The sequence below is a fragment of the Eptatretus burgeri genome, chromosome 16 (assembly GCF_056783735.1).
Source record: "Eptatretus burgeri isolate ZD-2024b chromosome 16, Ebu_testis_v1, whole genome shotgun sequence".
NCBI lineage: Eukaryota > Metazoa > Chordata > Myxini > Myxiniformes > Myxinidae > Eptatretus > Eptatretus burgeri.
This window is the reverse complement of record NC_140976.1, coordinates 46,077,368-46,102,367: the sequence shown is the minus strand read 5'-3', so window position 1 is coordinate 46,102,367 and position 25,000 is coordinate 46,077,368. Positions and strand designations below refer to the sequence as shown.

At 47.4% G+C, this 25,000-nt stretch overlaps 1 protein-coding gene across 8 annotated transcripts in view; it reads left to right on the top strand.

The window, feature by feature from the left end:
* SYNRG (synergin gamma) overlaps window positions 1-25,000 on the top strand; it is a 141,255-nt gene that overhangs the window by 45,965 nt on the left and 70,290 nt on the right. For all 8 annotated transcript variants that reach the window (XM_085859366.1, XM_085859367.1, XM_085859361.1 and 5 more), the window contains 3 exons: window positions 6,281-6,370; window positions 6,599-6,795; window positions 6,993-7,208. In XM_085859366.1, coding sequence (XP_085715492.1) covers window positions 6,281-6,370; window positions 6,599-6,795; window positions 6,993-7,208 — 503 coding nt within the window. The remainder of the gene's footprint in view (window positions 1-6,280; window positions 6,371-6,598; window positions 6,796-6,992; window positions 7,209-25,000) is intronic.

The window sequence follows — 25,000 nt, the reverse complement described above, 5'->3', positions numbered from 1 at the left end:
TAGACGCGTAGACTTGGCTTCATTGCAGAAGATTCCAATAATCTAAAAGGCCTTGGTTTCCACGATGTTAAACTGAGCAAGGTGTGAGGCAATGAGCCAGCCCAGAGGGGAGAGTGGTACGCCATCAATCTGTGGATGAAGGCCTTGCAGGTGGAACGGAGTTCAGGTTTGCCAAGGAAGTACGATGCATGATGGAGGATGCCCTTTCAGCAGCTAACTTTGGAGGCCAACTTTGAAATGTGTTTTGCCCAAGAAAGATTATGGCTGATAGTGAGACCCAGGAATCTGAGTGACTGAACTTCCTCAAGAGGATTGTTAAGAAAGTAGATTGGAGGGTCTGATGAGTCTTGGGGATTTTAAAGTGTTTTTTGAGTCTTAGGAGGTCTTAAAGGATATTAAAGTTTTTAGGGGTCTGGGGATCTTACGGGGTCTTGCAGGGAGAACTTTGAGGAGTGTTAGGGGGTTTTGAGAGTATGAGGAGTCTCAAGGGTCATGGAGATCTTCAGGGGTGTTGAAGATTATTAACGGTCTTGTGGGTCTTAATGGTCTGAGGAGGCTTCAAGGATGTCAAGGTTCTAGAATCTTGAGGGTATATTGAATTCGTGGTATATCGGGTCTCTTGAATTCGTGGTATATCGGGTCTCAAGGGGCTGAAAGGTGTAGAGAGGCATAAGCGGTCTAAAGGATGTAAATGTCGAACGCCATCTAAAGGGTCTTCAAAGGTCTAACTCGAAGAGGTGTCAGCAGTCTAAAGTGTCGAAAGGTTGTAAAGGTACGTTCCAACAGTACATAATTAATAGACATACATGTAGTCAGGGTGCAATTGATGTTCAAACTTTACATAATGAAGAGATGTGTATCTTCTTCTTCTTCTTCTTCTTTCGGCTGCTCCCATTAAGGGTCGCCACAGCGGATCATCCGTATGATCCGCATAGTGATTTGGCACATGTTTTTACGCCGGATGCCCTTCCTGATACAACCCTGGTCGCCTCTTACGACACAGGGATATGGTACACCTATTTTAACCGGGGTATACACCGGCCCAGTACACTGGTACTCATTTCGCCGACCTCGGAAGGATGACAGGCTGAGTCAACCCCCTGGTGTATTAATTCAGTGGCCCAACGGGGCTTGAACTCAGGACCTTTTGGATCCCAAGCTGCTGCCCCAACCACTGCGCCAACACACCAGGCATAATGAAGAGATATGTATGTATGTATGTATATGTATATGTATATGTATATATATATATATATATATGTATATGTATATGTATATGTATGTGTATATGTATATGTATATGTATATGTATATATATATATATATATATACATATACATATACATATACACATACATATACATATACATATACACATACATATACATATACATATACACATACATATACATATACATATACATATACATATACATATACATATACATATACATATACATATACATATATATATATATATATATATATATATATATATATATATATATATATATATATATATATATATATATATATATATATATATATATACAGTGGGGAGAACAAGTATTTGACACACTGCCGATTTTGCAGGTTTTCCCACTTACAAAGCACGTATAGGTCTGTAATTTTTATCATAGGTACAATTCAACTGTGAAAGATAGAATCTAAAAGAAAAATCCTGAAAATCACATTGTATAATTTTTAAATAATTAATTTGCATTTTATTGTATGAAATAAGTATTTGATCACCTACCAACCAGGAAGAATTCCGGCTCTCACAGATTTGTTAGTTTTGTCCATAAGAAGTCCTCCCATTCTCCACTCATTACCTGTATTAACTGCACCTATTTGAACTCGTTATCTGCATAAAAGACAGCTGTCCACACTCAATCAATCAGACTCCAACCTCTCCACAATGGGCAAGACCAGAGAGTTGTCTAAGCACATCAGGGACAAAATTGTAGACTTGCACAAGGCTGGGATGGGCGACAGGACAATAGGCAAGCAGCTTGGTGAGAATGCAACAACTGTTGGCGCAATTATTAGAAAATGGAAGAAGTTCAAGATAACAGTCAATCTCCCTCGGTCTGGGGCTCCATGCAAGATTTCACCTCATGGAGCCTCAATGATCATGAGAAAGGTGAGGGATCAGCCCAGAACTACATAGCAGGACCTGGTCAATGACCTGAAGAGAGCTGGGACCACAGTATCAAAGAAAACCAAAAGTAACACACTACGCCGTCATGGATTAAAATCCTGCAGCGCACGCAAGATCCCTCTGCTCAAGCCAGCACATGTCCAGGCTCGTCTGAAGTTTGCCAATGACCATCTGGATGATCCAGAGGAGGAATGGGAGAAGGTCATGTGGTCTGATGAGACCAAAATAGAGCTTTTTGGTTCAAACTCCACTCGCCGTGTTTGGAGGAAGAAGAGGGATGAGTACAACCCCAAGAACACCATCCCAACCGTGAAGCATGGAGATGGAAGCATAATTCTTTGGGGATGCTTTTCTGCAAAGGGGACAGGACGACTGCACCGTATTGAGGGGAGGATGGTTGGGGCCATGTATCGCGAGATCTTTTTCAACAACCTCCTTCCCTCAACAAGAGCATTGAAGATGGGGCGTGGCTGAGTCTTCCAGCATGACAACGACCCGAAACACACAGCCAGGGCAACTAAGGAGTGGCTCTGTAAGAAGCATCTCAAGGTCCTGGAGTGACCTAGCCGGTCTCCAGACCTGAACCCAATAGAAAATCTTTGGAGGGAGCTGAAAGTCTGTGTTGCCCAGCGACAGCCCCGAAACCTGAAGGATATGGAGGAGTGGGCCAAAATCCCTGCTGCAGTCTGTGCAAACCTGGTTAAGAACTACAGGAAACGTCTGATCTCTGTAATTGCAAACAAAGGTTTCTGTACCAAATATTAAGTTCTGTTTTTCTGATGTATCAAATACTTATTTCATGCAATAAAATGCAAATTAAATATTTTAAAATCATACAATGTGTTGCGAATTCACGCCCGCCGGCGTGCGATTGGCCGCGTAACTCGAATTGTGACCGCGTCGCCCACCGGTCGGACAATTCAGTCGTGACCCTCCTTGGAAGTACCGCCAGGAGATAGTCACGGGTGGGGGTTTAACCTCACAGCGATCGTGCCAATTGCCCACCCGCACAGGATAAGGTTGCTCGCCAAATTCGACCTACCTAAGTACCTGCGCGAGTAGTCGACCGGGCGATCGTACCTCGCCGCAGGTCGGCCGAGGACACGAACCGCTTAAGCGGTCCGTTCCGTGCTACAGTGATAACCGAGCGGTGTTATCGCCGACCTCGATGGATGTGATTCTGTTTACCGGGTGCTTACACCCCTCTACCAATTTCTTCCGTGATGCAAGATGGCACTTTCAAAACAGGGAATTTGACGCAACGAACGGGGAACAGTTCAATAAGCACATTTATTAGACATTACACGTATTTACAGTCACAGCAATGAATCATGCACGTATGTACAGTCAAAGCAAGCAGATAAAAGAATTACCACCGAATAAAGCATTTTATTTGCACACACACAGTCACTTAAACAAGTCTACTTGCTAGACGGCGCCACCACATGCATTTATACAAAAAGCAAAGAAACGCCACCCCCAAAGACAAGGGGGGCAGACAGGTCAGTGGACCGAATGTGACGTGGAGCCTGGATGAACTGTCAGGCCCACGAGACCGAAGGGTCTGACCCGCACCCTCGTGGCGCGACAGTGGGCAGGTCACGACGTCTACTCCCCCACGGCCTGGTGTGGCCGCGCCTGTCCTCGGGCACCCGGCTTGGTCGGTGAGCTCTCTCCGGTGTTCTCCACCCGGATGCGCAGGCTCGCGCCACACAGCAGGCACCACGGAGCGGACGGGGTTACCGGCGCTCTCTCAGCGCGGATGCTCGGTTTGGGGGGAATCGCTGATGCTCTCTCAGCACGTCGATGCCCTCTCAGCCAGTCGATGCTCTTTTAGTGAGTTGACACTCTCTGAGCGAGTTGACGCTCAAACGAGCACCCTGGACCGCCTTGGCTCCGGCAAACTCTCCCGCGCTGTGGTCTCCATTTCGCCCCTTTCTCGGCGGTGGTCTCCACGTAGCCCTCTGGTTTGCCTCCGAGCCCCTCTCCGCGTCCCTGCTCCGTTCCCCAACTCTCGCTCTGACACCACGACCGTCTCCCTACAACAGGCTGACTTGAGCTCCGTCTCTCGAAAACTGAACCCAGACTGAGTTGTAACTGATGGCGAGCTCGTCTCCCCCACCACTGACTGCGAGCTCCGTTCACCAACACTGGCAACCGACCCACCGACCCACCGACACTTCTCTCGACACTGCCTCGAGCTCCGTAAAACCGACTGGCCCTGAGCTCCGTTCTGCTTGCCCTTTTATAGGGCCGGGGAAGCGAGAATCGACCCCTGACCCTTGAACTCGGACCCTGGCAAAGCGGACGTGGTAGAAATCATCGGAGCGCTCGTCCTGACAGCGTGAAGATGGCGTTGTCTCCGGGATGGAGGTGAAGTGATGTTTGCGGGGTGGCGTTGTTGATGGTAGTGAAGGGAAAAGGGCGAAGGTGGTGGTGGTTTGGTTGTGGTTGTTTGGGAACGATGGTGGTGGCGATTTGGTTGTTGTGGGCGTCGTTTGAGAATGGCGGTGAAGCGGTGTTTGCAGGGTAGAGTTGTGGAGGTAAATAGGCGAAGGTGGTGGTGTTTGAGTTGTTGTTGTTTGGGAATGATGTTGGTGGTGGGGATTTGGTTATTGGGGGATGATTGGTCCAAAATATTGTTGGAGAAAAGAAAAACAGCTATCTCAAAGCGTTGCAGCCCGGTGAACACGAAAAAAAATCCTCTAAACAACGTTGGGAAACTATCTGCACATAAACTTACCGGCATAACTGATCTAAGGACCTTTCTGGTGTTGTGCAAATTTCCACAGCCGTAACAATAAATACATATGTACATATATGTATATATGTATACATATATCCATATACATATTTCTATATCCATATACATACATATATATATATATATATATATATATATATATATATATATATATACACATACACACACACACACACACACACACACACACACACACACACACACACACACACACACACACACACACATCATCTTCTTTCGGCTGCTCCTGTTAGGGGTCGCCACAGCAGATCATCCGTATGATCCGCATAGTGATTTGGCACATTTTACGCCGGATGCCCTTCCTGACGCAACCCTGGTCGCCTCTTACAACACAGGGATATGGTACACCTATTTTAACCGGGGTATACACCGGCCCAGTATACTGGTACTCATTTTGCCGACCTGTGAAGGATGACAGGCTGAGTCGACCCCCTGGTGTATTAATTCAGTGGCCCAACGGTGCTTGAACTCAGGACCTTTTGGATCCCAAGCCGCTGCCCTAACTACTGCGCCAACACCAGGCTCATATATATATATATATATATATATATATATATATATATATATATATATATATATATATATATATATATATATATATATATATATATATATATATATATATATATATATATGTATGTATATATATATATATATATATATATGTATGTGTATGTATATATATATATATATATATATATGTATGTGTATGTATATATATATATATATATATATGTATGTATATATATATATATATATATATATATATATATATATATATATATATATATATATATATATATATATATATATATATATATCTCGAGGTTTCACAGAGAGAGGGACCGTGTGTGTGTGCGCGTCTCGCTCCCTCCTTGGGTTTGTTCCTTATGCATGGCCACATCTGTAAACCTGCAAACTCTATACTCGGGGTAGAGATACAATTTTGTGCAGGAAGTAACGGGCTACATGTCCGTGGCATCAGAAGTCGTTTTGAGGCCAAAGTGACCAATATATAGATTTTTGTCAAACAGGATGACCAATTAGTCTCGCATTAAAAAAGGCTGAATTTTTTTGAGTGCAACACAATTAACCTTTTTCAAGTTCATGGAATAATTTAAATTGATAAATTAACTTCAACCTTTCCTGTCACAAGGGATGGGTACTTTTGCTTGTCTGTCATATATTGTCGGTGTATAATTTTTATTTTTTTATTGACTGATTAATTTTTCTGAAATAAAGGTTACGTGTCGTTCTGAAGTAAGTAAAAGTACGAGGTTAAATACCTCCCATTGTTGTCCCCTCCCTGATCTCGACCTTCTTCATCTCTGAAGCTGCCCAGACAACATCTGCCTCATACTCTTCTCGGGATGCTGCAAAAAGAACCGTTCCAGCTTGGCTGTTCAATGACAACATGCTGCCTGGTAGTGTGTGTGTGTGTGTGTGTGTGTGTGTGTGTGTGTGTGTGTGTGTGTGTGTGTGTGTGTGTGTGTGTGTGTGTGTGTGTGTGCGTGCGTGCGTGCGTGCGTGCGTGCGTGCGTGCGTGCGTGCGTGCGTGCGTGCGTGCGTTTATAGTCTTGCTCACATTGTCACTCTCCCTCACTCCCTTTTCTGTTCTTACTTTTGTCTGTACTTCTTTCACTTGAAACTAGGTGTTTACAGGCATGTTCTCGAGTCGACTATGTCACCCAAAGGCATAGATACGACACGACTGTACCCATTGCTTCTGTCCTCTGGTCTTCCACGAGAAACATTGGGTGTTATCTGGAGCCTTGCCAACCGAGCCATGCCTGGACAGCTCGCACGCAGTGAACTTTTTGCCATCCTTGCATTGATTGCTGTGGCGCAGGTATTTGTGTGATGAATTTGTGTGCAACATGGACTCTTCGTGCTCACTTTACTTGCTCATCTTTTCTCTCTGCTCACTCATGCCAGCCTCACTTTATAAGTGTCGATCACTGTATCCTTATGCAAAATGTTCATAAGAGCTTTTGTCACGTAAGCAGTGATAATCGCCTTCGAACACACTCCGTGTTTTACTTTCAGAGTGGACTGCCAGTTGTGAGCCTTGAGTGCTTGGCTCAGTATCCAACTCCGCCGGTGCCAGCACTCAACTTTCCCGCGTCAAACCAGAGCCTCTCAACTTCTAGTCCTGCTCATGTTGAACCCATTAGCACTGTCTTGGCTCCACCCACCATTTCTTACAGTCCCTCTGAACCCACCACCACTCTCTCAGCACCATTTATTATTGCACAAGCCAAGGTAGGGAACAGTATCGGTGATGTGTTTTTTCTGTTATTAAATGAGTGTGACGTCACCAGAAATCATTTTCGAGATGTGTGCATTTCGCAGATCTCAGAAAGCATGTTTTGAGGTGAACTCAAAATACGATGACCACACGTGTGGTTCTCAGGTTAATGGCGAATACATTGGGTGTTCTCAGAAAATGTCAAAATGACAAATTTAAGATGAAAAACAAATTTGGTTCTCTTTGCACAATCGTCTGCATGTGTTCACCTTAGTCGTGAGCATTTATCATGAACAAGTCTCCAGCAAATTTGACATACTTACGATGGAAGTTCAAATAATTATTGAAAGGTCAGAATTTGTGTGCCCCCCCCCCCTTTACAGCCATGGTTTGTTGCACATAAGCTGAGACGTTTGCTTATAATGTGCCATTTTCTTGGTAGTTATTCCCACGCTTTCGAAGAAAAGCGGGAATATTGTGATCGTCTCCGCCGTCCGTCCGTCCGTCCGTACGTACGTACGTCTGTCTTACTCTGTAACTCCTCCTACACCGTTTTAAATAGGAACTTGAAACTTTGGGACATAGTAGATATATGTATGGGGAAGTGCACAACACTTTCGGATTTTTGATATGACCCCGAGGGGCCGGGCCAGGGGGTTGGGGTCATGGTGGTCGATTTATAAAAAAAAATTGTCATAGCTTTTTAAATCAAACATATTCATGAGTTATACATTTAACAACATATTTTTTAAACACATGATCAGAGGGTGCTTGGGGGGTAGGGGGTGCTTCGCGGATAGGGGGTCAAAATAGCTCCTCCACCGTTTGAGATAGGAACTTGAAACTTTGGGACATAGTAGATATATGTATGGGGAAGTGCACAACACTGTCGGATTTTTTTTATATGGCCCCTAGGGGCCGGGCCAGAGGGGGTGGCGTCATGGGAGCTGATTTAAAAAAATAAAAGGAATAGTCAATCCATTTTGCAAGATAAAATTTCACCTTACGTTAGTGGGACAAATAAGTGCGCGCGGGAATATGCGATTGTGTGCCATCAACAACGCAGTTCTAGTTTGATGTTTCAGAGTCGAAATAGAATGGCATTCAGAAGAGTGCATACCTCCGCCAGGCTGAACAGTTTACGTTTTGTATCCCACTGATAGGTGGGATCTGGATTTGGACCTTAACCAAAATGTAACCAGCTTGTTCTTGTCACATACACAACACATCCAAGTGTTGTCTGAATCTGTCCATAACTTTTTAAAATATCACACTATATTTCATTTTTGGCCTCATCTCTCAATGGCAAAGAATTACCTAATGATATTCTCTGATCCAGATCTTCACCAAAATCGATTCAATTCGTCCTTGTCACACACCCAACCTGTTCACCAAATTTCCTTTGAATCTGTCCACATCCTTTTCAGATATCCTGCTCACAGACAGACAAGCAGCGGTGAAAATATTGCCTCCGTACACCTTCGGTGATGGAGGTAATGAAGAAGTTTGCATTCACACATTTATGAGTCTTATTAAAACTGAGCATCATGTGCTTGGTGGAGCAGCTCAGTGGATCATTTGTTTTTTTTGCAAAGAAGGTGTGAGCTTGAAAGAAATTTTAGCTTCAGGATGCATGGAACAGACCCACAGTCTTGCCCTCGTTGATTGAGGCTGTAATCGTGGAGGGTGGTTGTCTTCAAGTCTCTAAAATAGTGATTGAACCTGGAATTTCTCAATCCAGCTGGCTTTCTCACTTCTGTGCTCATTGATGTTGAAATGTGATATATATATATATATATGTATATATATGTATATATGTATATATATGTATATATGTATATATATGTATATATATATATATATATATATATATATATATATATATATATATGTATATCTTCTTCTTCTTTCGGCTGCTCCCGTTAGGGGTCGCCACAGCGGATCATCCGTATGATCCGCATAGTGATTTGGCACATGTTTTACGCCGGATGCCCTTCCTGACGCAACCCTGGTCGCCTCTTACGACACACAGGGATATGGTACACCTATTTTTAACCGGGGTATACACCGGCCCAGTATACTGGTACTCATTTCGCCGACCTCGGAAGGATGACAGGCTGAGTCAACCCCCTGGTGTATTAATTCAGTGGCCCAACGGGGCTTGAACTCAGGACCTTTTGGATCCCAAGCCGCTGCCCTAACCACTGCGCCAACACACCAGGCTCATATATGTATATATGTATATATATGTATATATATATATATATATATATATATATATATATATATATATATATATATATATATATATATTGTTACGGCTGTGGAAATTCGCAAACCACCATCCAGGTCCCTTAGGTGAGACATCTCTAAAGTACGTGTGTAGTTAGCCCCAAACCCGTTGTTTAGAGGGAATAAATGTGATTCATTCGGGCTGCGACGCTTTGAGTCAGTCGTTTTTCTTTCTCTATCTTTTATTTCAAATAAAAACCAACGAGGACGTTCGGTGGGCTTTTCACGCCATTCTTCCCTGCACTTGGTGTGAGTGGAGAGAAGCGAGGGGAGGGCAGCTGGCCCCCGATTAGCGGATGCACGGTGTGACGCAGTCAGGGAGGAGGAACGCCCCTCTTCGAGACCTTTCTGGAAGTGCCTCGAAGGGGGGTGGAGCAAAGAACGGGGCGGAGCAACAGGGCGGAGCTCTGAGGATATAAAAGTCGGAGACGGGGGAAGCAGTTTTGTCGATGCTCTTGCTGTGTAGATGCTCTTGCTTGGTGGATGCTCTTGCTTCGTGGTTGCTCTCGTCTTCCGGCTCGCTCGTCCTGGTGGCCGCTGGCCGGATCTTTTGTGGGGCAGTTGTAAGACCCCACTGGCGGGAAGGAGCGTCCGCCATTCCCCTCTCCCGACTTTGGCCATCCACGATTCCCCCCTCCCCTCTATCCGCGCTGGGATAGCACCAAACACTCGGTCCATGGCGTCGTGTGGCCAACACGTGCAGGCGCGAGGCATGCAGGAGAGGACTCGCCTACCACGCTCGGGCACGGAGTCGCGGCCAGGCGGGACCCCGTCGATGGACGTCAGAGAGGGACTCGACACGCTCAGGGAAGTCGCGACTTCCATTTCTTTTGGGTTCTGTGTAAACGTGTGTGTGTGTGGCGCCAGTCTGGTGAAGTAAAACTGTTTAAGTGTTGCCATGTGTCGGTCTTAGTCGGTTGTAGCTCTGCGTCGTCATTGCTTTATTGTTTTTCTTCTTACATTTGCTTTTTTTTGTGCATTATGGTTTGGCTGTATATGTGCGCTTGTGTCTGTGTCTGTGTGAATAAAGTGCTTGTGTGAACTTGTTCCCCGTTTTGCTGCGTCCTTCCCTTTGTTGAATCTCCATCTTGCTTCACCTAACGGGTTCGTGATGGGCTTAATACGCCCGATAATTAATCGGAACCGTCGAGGCCGACGATAACACCGCTCGGTTATCCCGATAGCACGGAACGGACCGCTTAAGCGGCCCGTGTCCGGAGTCGACCTGCGGCGAGGTGCGATCCCCCGGTTTACCATCCGCGTGGGTACTTAGGTAGGTCGAGTTTGGCGAACAACCCTATCCCACGCGGGTGGCCGATTGGCACGATCGTGGTGAGGCCGAAAGGCCCACCCGTGACTAGCTCCCGGCGTTAGTTCGAGAGGGTCACGACAGAATTGTCCGTCCGGTGGGCGACGTGCCGCGATTCGAGTCACGTGGCCGATCGAACGCCAGCGGGCGCCAATATCGCAACAATATATATATATATATATATATATATATATATATATATATATATATATATATATATATATATATATATATATATATATATATATATATATATATATATACAGTCAAAGCTCGTTACTATGCCACCCGTCGGGACCGAGCAAAAGTGGCATAGTAGCGAGAGTGGTATAGTAACGAGATTTTGTAAAAACGGCCTTATTTTCTCAAGTTACCCATCTGTAGTTAATCTTTAGACAAAATTTATTCCTGCAAGTAAAAGGCACGACTGTTGTATAAGCTAAGCGAACGGAGAACATACACACACTAACAGAGTTCACACACTAACATATGGCATGGCGAGAAATTCACGACACACAAAGCTTTCAAGAATCGTCGGCTGGCGCATCTTCTTTCGGCGGATCTCGTGCATCTCGTTGTCTAGCCGATCGCACGCTTGCATCACACCGGGCTTCCCGCTTCTCTGCTGCATGAACTTCCGGACGGTGCTACAAGCGCGCTGGGCTTCCTCGAACGGAACGATTTCCTCCTCGACAGTTACCTCGTCATCTTCGCTTTCCACCGGCTCCTCACTGCACAGAATCTCCTCCACAATCTCCTCCAGCGTGAAATACCCGCCAGTCGCGAGGCGCTCGTCGGCTTCGAGAAAGTTAGACAGCTCGATCTCCTCGTTCTCGTGCATCTTTTCCTCGGCAGGCAGAGCTTCCCAGATGTCGGGCAGCTCCGCATCCTGTGGCTCAGTTTGGATCTCCTCTTCGATGAACTTGGCCTTCGCGAAACAGTTCCTGATCGTCGACTTGCCGACCTGCTCCCAAGCACGCCGGGCGACGTGTAGAGCGTCGAGCAACGTGAACTTGAACTCCTTTCCCTCGTCTATGGCCTCAAGCCGGCGGCATAGCAGGAGCTTCTTGTAGTGGCGCTTGAGGTTCTCTATGATTCCCTGATCCATTGGTTGCGAATTGGCTGTCGTGTTGGGTGGGAAGAAGACCAGTTGGATGTTGTTCAGCTCGAGCTCGGGAGGGTGGCCAGAGAAGTTATCGAGACAGACCAGCACTCTGCGTCCCTGCTGGCCGAGTCGTCCGTCCCATGCACGCAACATCTCCTCGAAAAGCTCCGCCGTCATCCACGCCTTCGAGTTCGCCTTGTACTTGACCGGGATCTCTTTGTTCTTGAAGGCACGGGGTTTCTTGGAATTGCCAATCACCAGAAGAGGGAACTTCTCGCTGCCGCTCATGTTTGCCCCAAACAGAAGAGTGATCCTTTGCTTGCTTTTCTTTCCTCCAATACACCGCTCTCCCCTGAAAGCCATGGTCTTGTTCGGAAGCAGCTGCCAGAAGAGTCCAGTCTCGTCCAGGTTGAAGACGTCGTCTGCGGAGAACTGCCCGAGTAAGGGCCGGAGAATCTGTTGTTGCCACTCAAGAAGGGATTGCGAATCCACCGCTCCAGCTTCGCCCTGCACTGTCTTGAACGTGATGCCGTGGCGCTTCTTGAAATTGCCCAACCAACCGTCGCTCGCCATGAAGTCTGGGATGTGCATCAGCTCGGCCAGTTTCATCGCCTTCTCCTTGATCAGATCGCCGCTGACAGGCACATTCTGTCCTCTTGATTGCTTCAGCCACATGAGCACTCCCTCATCAAGCTTCGGGTCGTGAGCCTGCGTCAACTTCATGCGCTTCGATGGAAATCCAGCTTTGATTGCAGCCTCGATTGCATCCTTCTTGCTGAGAATGCCCTTCACGGTGGTTCTCTTAACTTCGACGCCCCATTTCTTGCTAATCTCCCTGGCCAACTTGGACTGATTCGGCTCCTTCTTCGCGGCATCGATGATCTCCTTCTTCTCCTTCAGCGTAAAGTCGGTTCGCTTGCGTTTCTGAGCTGACATTATGGGCTGAATTTGAAAAAAATGATGTCACTGTTGTACGTGTGCCTGCGTGTCTGTGTGTGTGCTCGCGCTTTTTTGTGTCTCGTTGTGCGTGTTGTGATTGGCTTGTTGTGGCTGGCATCGGGGAGAAGAATCGCGTGTTTTGACACAGTCTGACTATGCGTGTACGTATTGAGTTATGTTGTGCGCAGCTGGACTGTAGTTCGTCGCTTCGCCTTTGGACGTGAGTGTGATAATCGAGCACTGCGCAATACAGACTTTTTCACGACTCGTGCCTTTTAACAGTCACACAGTAGTGGCATGGTAGCGAGAGTAGGGGGTGGCATAGTAAATTTATTTTGTATTGAATTTTGTCGGGACCGTGCAAAAGTGGTATCATAGCGAGAGTGGCATAGAAGCGAGGTGGCATAGTAACGAGCTTTGACTGTATATATATATATATATATATATATATATATATATATATATATATATATATATATATATATATATATATATATATATATATATATATATATATATATATATATATATATATATATATATATATATATGAAACACAAATATTTATAAAGGACAATAATGAAGATGAAATGAAAGAAATATAATGAAGAACTCTGATCGAGGCCTCGCACACACAGACGCAAACACAGACAAAGGGTGACAGATTAAAATACCCCCCCCCCTTTTTTATATACACTGGTGCTCAGCCTGGCCAAGGGTTGGCCCCCGTCGATGTCATAATGAGGAGCTTCGTCCGGCACGTGTACTTGCTAGCAAAATGGCATCGTCTCTTGCCGAACCTGGGAGGAAGGTGCCTCCACCATCCACGTGCACACGCAGGCAGAATGGCTCTTCACTTGTCGCAGCTTTCCACAAACTACACGCGCAAATCTGGCCGGCACCTCCTCGATCGGCTCTGCTCGATCACTCAAGAAATGTAATCTGCCCTGCTCGATCTGTTGTCTCCGAAGCACCCTTGCAAAGCACACTGCGCCTTCGATCCTCTTTTTATCGCCCTCCTTGTCCTCCGCCCCTGGGGCATGTCCTCCACGCCTCCAAACCCGGAATGGCGGGGCTTCTCCTTCTGTGGGCCTGGCTTGGAATATATAAATGTAGGGAAAATCACAAAGGGTAACACGTACAGGGGAACTTATTTTTACTCCCTAAGCTAACTAACACCGCACCACCCCTCGTATGGTGACACGTATCACTTAAGCTGACAAATTCCTTGACTTGCTTTCATCAAGGTGCTTCTACCCGTCCACGGACCATGCTACACTATACAATCCTACCTGTGCTATTGAATCAGTTCATCTACCCCTATAATCATAACTATATATATATACATATATATATATATATACATATATATATATATATATATATATATATATATATATATATATACATATATATATATATATATATATATACATACATACATATATATATATATATACATATATATATATACATATATATATATATATATATATATATATATATATATATATACATACATATATATATATATATATATATATATATATATATATAAATATATATATATATATATATATATATATATATATATATATATATATATATATATATATAGTTGTGGAAATGGCCCTTAGTGTGTTACTAAATATAGGATGAGCCCAGATCCCCCATTAAATGCATGTTAAGCCAGGTTGTTCGGTAAATGGACGCTACATGTGTGTTTGGAGGTGTAGGGTGCATGTTTATTGTTCGTACATTGGTGGTGTACCGAGAACTTCTTCTTCTTCTTCCTGCCCCTCTCGGGACGAGGCCCCGCCCAGTCGGCTGAGAGGGAGTGGCCTAGACAAGGAAGTGAAACTGAGGGGAGGAGCCAGGGGGCTTCGAGGCGAGCGAACAAAGGAAAGGCAGGGTAGATCTGTGACGTTAGCGCCGTGGTGGTGTCGATCGGCTGTACACAGGACGGCTGTGTCCGTTTTCATGAGGAACGAGCCGAATGAAAGGCAGGGAAGGGACTGCATGAGGTCTGTCTACCATCTGCGATTGGCAGAAGCCGAACCTGAGTGCGCCGAGTCTGCGATCGGCAGAAGCCAAACCTGAGTGCGCCGAGTCTGCGATCGGCAGAAGCTGAACCTGAGTGCGCCGAGTCTGCGATCGGCAGAAGCCGAACCTGAGTGCGCCGAGTCTGCGATCGGCAGAAGCTGAGCCTGAGGGTCGAGTCTGGAATCGGCCAAGAAAGAAAAGCTGGACCTTGTGTGAAACCAGCTGAGACCCACCATCGATCTGACGGTCTTGTGCCATCGACATTGCGCGGGGTCAGAGCGCGCTGAGGAGGGCGTGCGCAGGCGGTGCCTTGAGAAGAAAGAGTACGGCGCCGCCATCTTGCCACGCGGCGTGCTCGAGCTTGGGGGCTCGAATCCGTGGACATCAGCTTGTCACGAGCCACATTCGTGCCTTTGACACTTTCCTCTCGTCCATGAAACATCACCAAGCACTCTGTGTCTTGTCTGCATGCTGTCCGTGTCTAGTTTGCATGTCGTTTCAGGTTTATCTCATTAGAGTTCCCTTTGAAACCCATAATCCGTAGCTCCCGGGTGAAGAACGGGTTATTGATTAATTATAACATTGTCGTGAATGCTTTGCTTGTGTCGTGTTCCCCGATGTCCCCAATAAATCTGGCTGATTTGTATGAAGTTGCCGCTTTGAATTAATTTGTGCCGCTTCGAGGAACGATCCGCTCGATTTGGATATAAAAACCAAAATGGTTACAGACTGGTAGACTCCGCTCGGTCTCTGACAAAACCAGTCTGTAACCGGGGTCTATTCCACCAGCTGGCAAGGTACAGGTGTATTTTGGAATCGCGGTTCGAGATGCGTAACCCGAGAATTGTGCCGAACCAGCTGGCGTGACATCCCCGGAGCCGGCGGTGGTTAGGGTGGTGCCGAATCTGTAACATTTCGCTGTCGAGAGTAGGGTGCAAAAACCCAAACTGGTTACGGACAGTGATTGACGCACTCGTCAGAATCCCACCACCGCCGAATCCTCAACACTGGTGTCAGGCATGGGATATTTGGACCTGTGGTGCATTTTGCACCCCAATCATTGGTTACAAGAGGTGCGAGAGAAAAAAAAAAACGGTCCAAATTTGCTTTGATTTTATTTTGAGCGGATCGGGTGTAAAACTTCGAAATTATAAAGAAAGATGGAGTCGCGAAATGGCGGCGCGGCTCCACCTTGGCATGACACGAAGCGGGAGTGGGCTAATAATAGCGCAACGAGCCGCACGGCACGAAGAAAACACTCCTGCCCACCGGTTCAAACCACGTGGTTATGGCAGGTGAAGCAGGACGACAAAGCGTACATTGACGAGATTCATACACTTTTGTCGGATGCCTTGGAGCAGTGGAGGTGTGGTGATAATTATAGAGAGGAGTTGCAGATTAAGTTGGACGAGCCAGAACGGCACGCAGATGAGGTTCAGGAGAGTTGTGTGCACGGGGAGTCACAACAATTGGCCGATGCACAGGAACGAATTCGGGAGCTGGAAAAGGACTTTGCCAACGCAGACGAGTTTCAGGAGGATTATGTGCACAGGGAATCACAACAATTGGCCGATGCACAGGAGCGAGTTCGGGGGCTGGAAGAGGACTTAGCCAGCACAGTTGAGGAACTACATGGAGAAACGATGAAAGTAGATTGGTTGCGTGGGTTTTTGGTACATGAGGCGAGCGAACTAAATAAAAGGAAAGAGGAGAAGCAAATTAGTAACTCTCGGGATAGGAAGAGCTTGGAGGAAGAATGGGAAACAAAGCGAGAAAAGGAAAAATGAGAACACGATTTGGAATTGAAACAACTGAAGGAAGAGGTAAGATCAGGCAATCAGAGAAGAAAAAGCCTCGAACAGAAGATAAAAATAGGAGAGAAATCTCTGGAGCAAAGGAAGGAAGAATTGTTGGAAAAGTCAAGACAGTTCAAGGAACGACAGGGAGAAATGAGGAAAGTAGAGTGGAGTACCCATAAGGTGGAACAGGAGAAGAGCGAACTGAATGAAAGAATAGAGGAAGAGCAAATTAGTAACTCCCGGGATAGAGAGAACTTGGAAGAAGAATGGAAAACAAAGCTGAAAAGGGAAAAACGGAAACACGATTTGAAATTGCAACTACTGAAGAAAAAGGTAAGATCAGGCGATCAGATAAGAGGAAGCTGAGAACAGAAGATAAAAAGAGGAGAGAAATATCGAAAAAAACTAAAGGAATACGGTAAGAGAATGGACGACATGAGGAGGGAAGCATGTGAAAGAGGTGTGGAGATGAGCAAGAAATATGGTAAGAGAATGGATGAAATGAAGGAGAAAGCATGCAAAAGAGGTGCGGAGATGATGAAGGAATGAGGGAAACACCAAAACAAAGAGACGGAATTACAAAACGAGCTGAGGGATGTTAAGAGAGGAAAGAAAGAGAACGGAGAATGAAACGTTAAGGAACCACACTGTGCAGATCGAACAGTTAGAAGCCAAAGTAAGATTAAAGAATGAGATGCAAGAAAGAGTAGTGAAAGAACAACGAATGAAACAGGAAAAGGAAATCTACCAATTGAAAGAAACTAGGAGATTGGAGAATGAAGAACAAGAGAGAAAGTGGGAGAGGAAACAAAAAGAACATGAATTTGAAACTGACCAACGAAAGGAGAGAGCAAGGTTGGAGTACGCGGAGATGGAAAAACTCCGGAAAGATAACGAACAATTCAAAAGGCTCGGAGAGGAAGAATGACTCAAATGGAAAAGAAAATGGAGCCAGGAAGTAGAACAGCACAATAATGTGGGATGTGTGGCATCACCACAGGGAGGAATGTTAGTGGTGCGGGACTTGATTGACATCACTCGTCGGATGACACCACAATTAGAGCAAACCCTGGTGAAGGAGACATTGAGGGAGCATACGGGGTTGTTGACGAATGAAACACATTTTGAGCAGGTCCAGCATGTGGAGCTGACAGCCCCAGAGGAGTGTGGCGAACCGATGATGAGTAACCTGCTGGAGAGAAGCGACCGGACCGAGGTGACTCTGGAACGAAGCAGGTACGTGGGCACATGCATACATGGTGCGGACGATGAGCTTAAGGTCAGGTCAGGTATGGGAGCATGTGCCAGAACAGCGCGTCGCTGCGTCCACTTTCCGCCGGTACTCCAGGGGCCTCCGTCTGGCCATCCCCCAGGCAGATGCCAGGCCCATCCCCATCTCCTTGAGATGATGGTCAACCTGCTGCAACCATGAGGCACGTGGTCGGCCCACTGGCCTCCTCCACTCATGAGACTCCCTCGCTGAGAGAATCTGGTGAGCAGGATCAGCGTCAGGAAAACGAGCCACATGTCCATACAGCCGCAGCTGACGCTCACGGACTATGCAGGTAACAAATCTCATCCGAGTCTCTCTCAGCAACCGCTCGTTGGACACAAAATCCGACCAGCGATAGCCAAGGATTCTCCGAAGAGACCTGGTACCAAAGGAATTAAGTCTCCGTCTCAGATCCTTGGTCAAAGTCCAAGTCTCGCACCCATAGAGCAAGACTGGAAGTACCAAGGACCTGAAGACTCGGACTTTCGTCCTCCCGCACAGGTACCGGCAGCGCCACACCCCATGATCCAGTGAATCCATGACTCCCCAGGCCCGACCCAGACGTCTATTGACCTCCGGCTCACAACCTGCGGAGACATGAATATCACTGCCAAGGTAAGTGAATCTATCCACGACCTCAACATCCTCACCACAAACAGACACGGACAGGACAGCAGCATCCAAGATGTCACCGAAAGCCTGGATCTTTGTTTTGACCCAAGAAATCCGTAATCCCAACGGCTCCGACTCCTCATTCAGCACCTCGAGGGCCCCCAAGAGGATGTCTAAAGTCTCCGCAAAGATGACTGCATCATCTGCAAAATCAAGGTCCGAGATCTTGACATTGCCAAACGATGCACCGCAACTTAATCTCTCCGACATCCTCCCAAAAATCCAGTCCATACAAGTGCTGAAAAGTGTGGGGGCAAGTACACATCCCTGACGAACTCCAGTAACAACTGGAAATAAGTCAGAGGCGGTACCACCACACTTCACAGCACTCTCAGTACCAGAGTAGAGTTCAGACATCAGATCGATCAGTTTCGGTGGCACCGCACGAAGACCAAGAATCCTCCAGAGGACATCCCGATTCACTGAATCGAACGCTTTACAGAGATCAACATAGGCTGCAAGCAGCCCCTGCCGAAACTCTCGTCTGCGTTCAGTGAGGACACGAAGAGCAAGGATACGGTCAATCGTTGACCTCTTTGGTGTAAAGCCTGACTGCTCTGGACGCTGGTGCTCAAGCAGATGGTGGCGAACCCTATCAAGAATTATCCGAGCAAAGACCTTGCCCGGCACTGAGAGCAGCGTCACCCCTCGGTAGTTGTTGCAGTCTTGGCGATCACCCTTCCCTTTCCAGAGAGGGACAACAAGGCCCCTCTTCCAATCAGTTGGGATGATGCCTGTGTTCCAGGCGGAGCACAAAACTGCATGCAACGACGCGAGTGCAGCATTTCCACCAGCCTTGAGAAGTTCAGCATGGATGCCACAGATCCCTGGAGCTTTGCCCCGTTTCAACTGGTTTACCGCAGCCCGTGTTTCCACAAGCGATGGTGGACCACAGTTGATTCGAGGGTCAGCAACAGGGATTGTAACACCCTTGACGTCCAACTCGACAGCTGGGGGATCAGCCTGGTACAACCGCTCAAAGTAACCGGCCCAGCGGGCCTTCACTTCAGACTCCTCTGTCAAGAGCCTACCACTCTCTGCTCGAACTGCAGTGCTCCGAGGGATGGGCTTGGATGAACGTAATGCGCGAATTCCCCTGTAAGCGGGACGAGAATCACCTGTCCACAGGTGATGCTCTACCCCCTCACAGATTCCTCGCACATAGGCCTCCTTGTCCACCCTCAGTGCACGTACAGTTTTACGCCTCAGCTCCCTGAACAGCTCAGCTCTGCCATTCAGCCTGGCCCTGCGACTCTGGTCAATGGTATCCAGTGTCCCTTGAGAGACAAAATTCTTCTTTGCCCTGCGGTGAACTCCAAGGCATCCACCGGCAACATCAAGGACGGTGGTCTTGAAGGTGCTCCACAACTCTTCAGGACCCCCAAAGCACCCAGACCCCCCAAGTGTCCACTCAGCCTGTTCGCAAACTCCTCAGCTACTCTCTCATCCCTGAGCTTGGCAACATCCAGCCTAGGCTGGGATGGTACCATTCTCCAGGATTTAAGGTGCAGCTTTAGAGTTGCTACAACAAGCCTGTGGTCAGTATTGAGGAACTGAGCACTCCGGTAGACCCTGCAGTTCTGGATCATCCTCCAACGACCGTCAATGAGGACATGGTCAATCTCCTTTGCCACACCGCCAGCGTTGGAATACCAAGTCCAGCGATGAGCTTGTGGGCACTGAAACCATGAACCAGCCACCCTAAGTCCATGACTTCTTGCAAAGTCAAGGAACTTAGTGCTATTCTGGTTCATAGTTCCTGACCCATGGGGACCAACACACACCTCATAACCATCCCTATCAGTTCCAGTCGATGCATTGAAATCCCCCAAGACTAGAAGTGTATCTCGTCTGGGGCACTGATCAACCACAGACTCGAGTGTGGCGTAGAATGCATCCTTCACGGTGAGATCACTCGCCTCAGTCGGAGCATAAATAGAGACCAGGGAAATGACCCCTAAGGAGTGACGAATCCTTAATCTCATAATACGCTCGTTGACCGGTGTTACCTCAATTATCATTGGGGTCAGCTTATTGGACACAGCTACAGCAACTCCTTGGGTATGGTAACCATCAGAGCGACCAGACCAATAGTAGGTGTAACCACCCACCATTATCTCGCCGCAATCCGGTCTCCGAACCTCAGAGAGAGCTGCAATCCCGATGTCCAAACGCTTGAGCTCAGATGATAACAGAGACAGGTGATCATCCTCTCTTAGGGATAGGACATTCCAGGCCCCCACCCGAAGGGACCGCCTCAGGTTAACCCAAGGAGACCGCCGTCTGGTGGACGACACCTCAGCACCACTCCGACACACTCTCCCGCAATCTGACCCAGGGATGTTACCCCGTGGTTTCCCTCTTATCAAAGATTGGGGGTCCCGAAGGCTTTGCCCCAATCCCATCATCCGGTGAGCTGCCCTGCGAAGGGAAGCTGCACAGGAGGTACTCCCACGGAGTGGGTTTTCAGATTTTTTTGCGTTTTTGCGTTTTGCGGAATGAAGCGTTTTACGGTGGCTGGAGTGCAAATCCTGCCACCAACCTCCTAATAAGAAGTAACCCAACTGCAGGAGGACGTCCGCAGACACAGTTGGGCACTAGATATGGATGGCCGTTGGCTCACAAGGAGCTCCTCCGCCCTTTGACAGGTTTTGTTTTTAATCCTGCTGGGTGTCCATGTCCAAACACCCTCCTCACCAGAAAACCTGGTGGGGGAGACTGTTTAGTCGCCGACAACCCGACCATGGAACAGGTTAGTACAGGTTTACATGGTACCTGTAGCAGGTCACAGATCGAACCTGACCTGACAAGAATCTTAGCTTAAGGTAGGAATTTAATTTTACATTAATGAAGAGACTCTGTCCGAGGGGGTGCACGTATGCGTGACCCCTGAATGTGTGTGTGGAGTGCCTGTGAATGAATGCTGTAAGCTCACACTCCAGACGACAGCACCGGTATGTGCTGCCGAGGCCGAAACGTGTGTGGGTACTTAAGTGGTGTTCGGGAATGTAGCCCTGGAGTGCGAGGCAGTTTGTCAGTACACAGGCAAGGTTGAAGGTGTGGAATGTGAACACCTAGCCTTGGAATGTGTGGAGCTTGCTGTGTGTGTGTGTGTGTGTGTGTGTGTGTGTGTGTGTGTGTGTGTGTGTGTGTGTGTGTGTGTGTGTGTGTGTGTGTGTGTGTGTGTGTGTGTGTGTGTGTGTGTGTGTGTGTGTGAGAGAGAGTCCTGAGCGTGGAATGAGTGGTGACGTAGGAAATAGGTTAGAGGTGCAAGGGAAAATTGAAATGCCACCAGGACAAAACTTGACACAGGGGACAAAAACCATAATGGACAACTCCACATGGGTTCTTACAGAGTTAGAGGTGCTGCATCCAAGAGCAGGCTTTGGAAATTGGATTTTAATTTCTCTGTCAGCCTCGCAGGAACTTTGGGGTAGAGCGCAGATGATTAGCAAGTGGCACTGGCGTGTGTCACTTGGTCTTCAAACCTTTCTGAGCACACGAGGGGTTTGGCTAGCTGAGTGGGGTTTACCTGATTTCCGTGAACCCTGGAGAAGAGGGGGAGGCCATTCCACCGATTGGGGTTTACCCGATTTCCATGAACCCTGGAGAAAAGGAGGGGGTGGACCACAACCCCAATTGAGACTTGACCGCTTTGAGCCATGGCGGAAAGGCGCGGGGTCATGTAATGGGTACTGAGGGATTCGTTCCCTCACTCCCCTTCCAATGAGCCAAAGAAGCAGGCCATATTGGATGTAAGAAATTGATTGAAAATTGTACCGAAAGTGATTGCAAATTGAGAGATGACAGAAGGGATAAGAGTGGCACAAGTGGATTTGGGTGATTACTGAAAAAAAAGCAGTGGAGACATTACAGGCAGAGCGTTAGACACACCTGAAACAAGTGGATGACAAAGAGTGGCTTGTTTGAGGAAAGACTGAAATGCCTGGTTGGAACCGTGCAGAGGTTCCATGGGGCTGGTAAAGAGATTTTGATGTCTTGTTTAAACTGTTGGAAATAAACAATTAGGGCAGTATGGAGGAGGCCAGCGTACTACGGACGTAGAGACAAATTGATTGGAGTTTGATGAAAAAGTGTATTAGTTAAATTTGATGACCAAGTGGGATCCAAAGGACTGGAGTGTTTTTGTTTTCACATAAAAGTGAAAGGTGTTGGATGGTGTTGTGGACTGGGTGTGTGGCACTGTGGAATGAATGACTAAAGTGTTTGGGTGAATGGCGTGGTTGTGCGAATGAGGAGAGTGAGTGCGAACAACATACCCTGTCGGTGGGAGTCTCTTAACCAAGTTAGTGGAGGTTAGGGGGACTTAGAGGATTTGACATGAATTCTGGCTGCTGTTCCATTGTGCAGGCGAACTGCGAGGGGTAGGTGCAGGCCAAGGTTTGGGGATACTTGCTGGTAGTGTGACATGGTATTGGAAGTTGGTGAGTCAGGAAATAGGGCACCGGGGCTTTGGGGGTTCCTGGCAGGTGATGGCTATCAGAGGTGCCAGGAGAGCACGGTGGGTTCAGTGCCAGGAGAGCACGCTGGCTTCAGTGCCAGGAGAGCACGGTAGGTTCAGTGCCAGGAGAGCACGGTAGGTTCAGTGCCAGGAGAACACGGTAGGTTCAGTGCCAGGAGAGCACGGTAGGTTCATTGCCAAGGAGAGCACGGTAGATTTTAGTGCCAGGAGAACACAGTATAGGTGCTATGAGAGCACAGTGTGGGTGCTCGGAGGGCACAGTAATGGGGCTAGAGAGAGCCTCCCCTTAGTTAGGAGAACCAGAACACGCTCAGGTGAACCCCGAGGTCGCTGGGTGTCCTCCACCCCCGATTGGAAGCAGGCAAAGAGGCCTAGTAGTAGTCACTCTCCCCAGCCAGCGAGTTTTGCCTGGCACCACCAAATGGAAAAAGACAAATAAGGGCCTTGCCCAGGTTTAATAGAATGGAACAGTGTGCCAGGTTGGGAAAAATGGGTCATGAGGATCATTCTAGCCATAGCAGAATGGACTCTCCTCCACACCATTCATGTGTGACACCTGGTACGAGTAGTGTTGATGGGAAAATTTGTTAGCAAGGCCCAGGTGAGGTCACCCTCTCCAAGTCCCAGAGAGGCCACCAGTATGTCATGAGCACACACCCACGAAGATATCGTTTGAGGAAAGACCCGGGCACAACGGATCGTACGAAATTTTGTCATGGTAGACCCATAAAATATTTGTCGTGGCCACATCTTGCAACGTGCCAGAAATCTATTTTGAATGGTCGCAAGGGCTACGACACATTAAAGATGGTTTGGCGATGGGGACGCGACAGAAAAAAAGATATGTCGTGGGTGTGTCGCAAGTCAGTCGTGCGACAGTCGTGGCACCATCGTGAGTTGTCGGGGGGGGGGGGCTGTTTTTCACGTGATCAGGTCGTGCTTCACTCGTGGGATGCGCGTGTGACAGTCACACGACTGTCGCAAGACTCGCACAACAGTCATGGGACGCTCGCGCGTCCGTCTCCCGACTATATAACGCAGGACTGTCGTAGGACAGACTCACGACAGCCACAAGACATAGACAACACAAAAAAATCGTCAAGCAAAAAAGGGGCATGTCCAATTTTGCCTCACAACGGCAAGTCGATGCCACAATGCTCAAAATTTTGTAGGACTGTCTTGCGACCACCCCCGAAGACCCACGATTTGCCCAAATTTTCTGTCGTGTCGTGGCACAAATGCGTCGTGGGTTCGTTGTCACCGTGGGTTAAGAAACACACCATCCTGTCAGTAAAATAAAAAAAGTGGAAGAAAAAAAAAAGAGAACTTAGCCAAAACAAGTCCTGCCAAAACAAGTCAGGCAAAGAAAGTTAAGGGTACACTCAATCTCACCTGGTCTGAGGTCATCACACCCACTTGCGTCCTCAAGAACACCTCCAAACTGCATTTGCTTCCCATCGATATCACCGTGCCACCGTTGCTGTGTCACCTGCTGTCCAATGCAGGGCTTGTTGCCTGCTGCTGCTTGTGAGTAGGCCATATGGGCCGAAGCTTTTTTGTGGGCCATTCAGGCCATGTGTATGTATATATATTGTTGTGGTTACCAGATTCGCAAACCACCATTCAGGTCCCTTAGGTGAGGTATCTCGGTAAGTGCATGTGTAGTTAGGCCCAAACCCGTTGTCTAGTGGGAATACATGTCATTTATACGTGCTGCGACTCTTCAGGATAGCCGTTTTTCTTTTACTATCTTTATTTTGGACCAATCGCCACCATCACAACCACAACAACAACCACCAACCACAACGCCGCTTCACCACAACCGCCATGACCTTTACCGTCGCAACTCGCCACCATCGCATCACCGTCATCTCGCGCCACTCATGGGCAC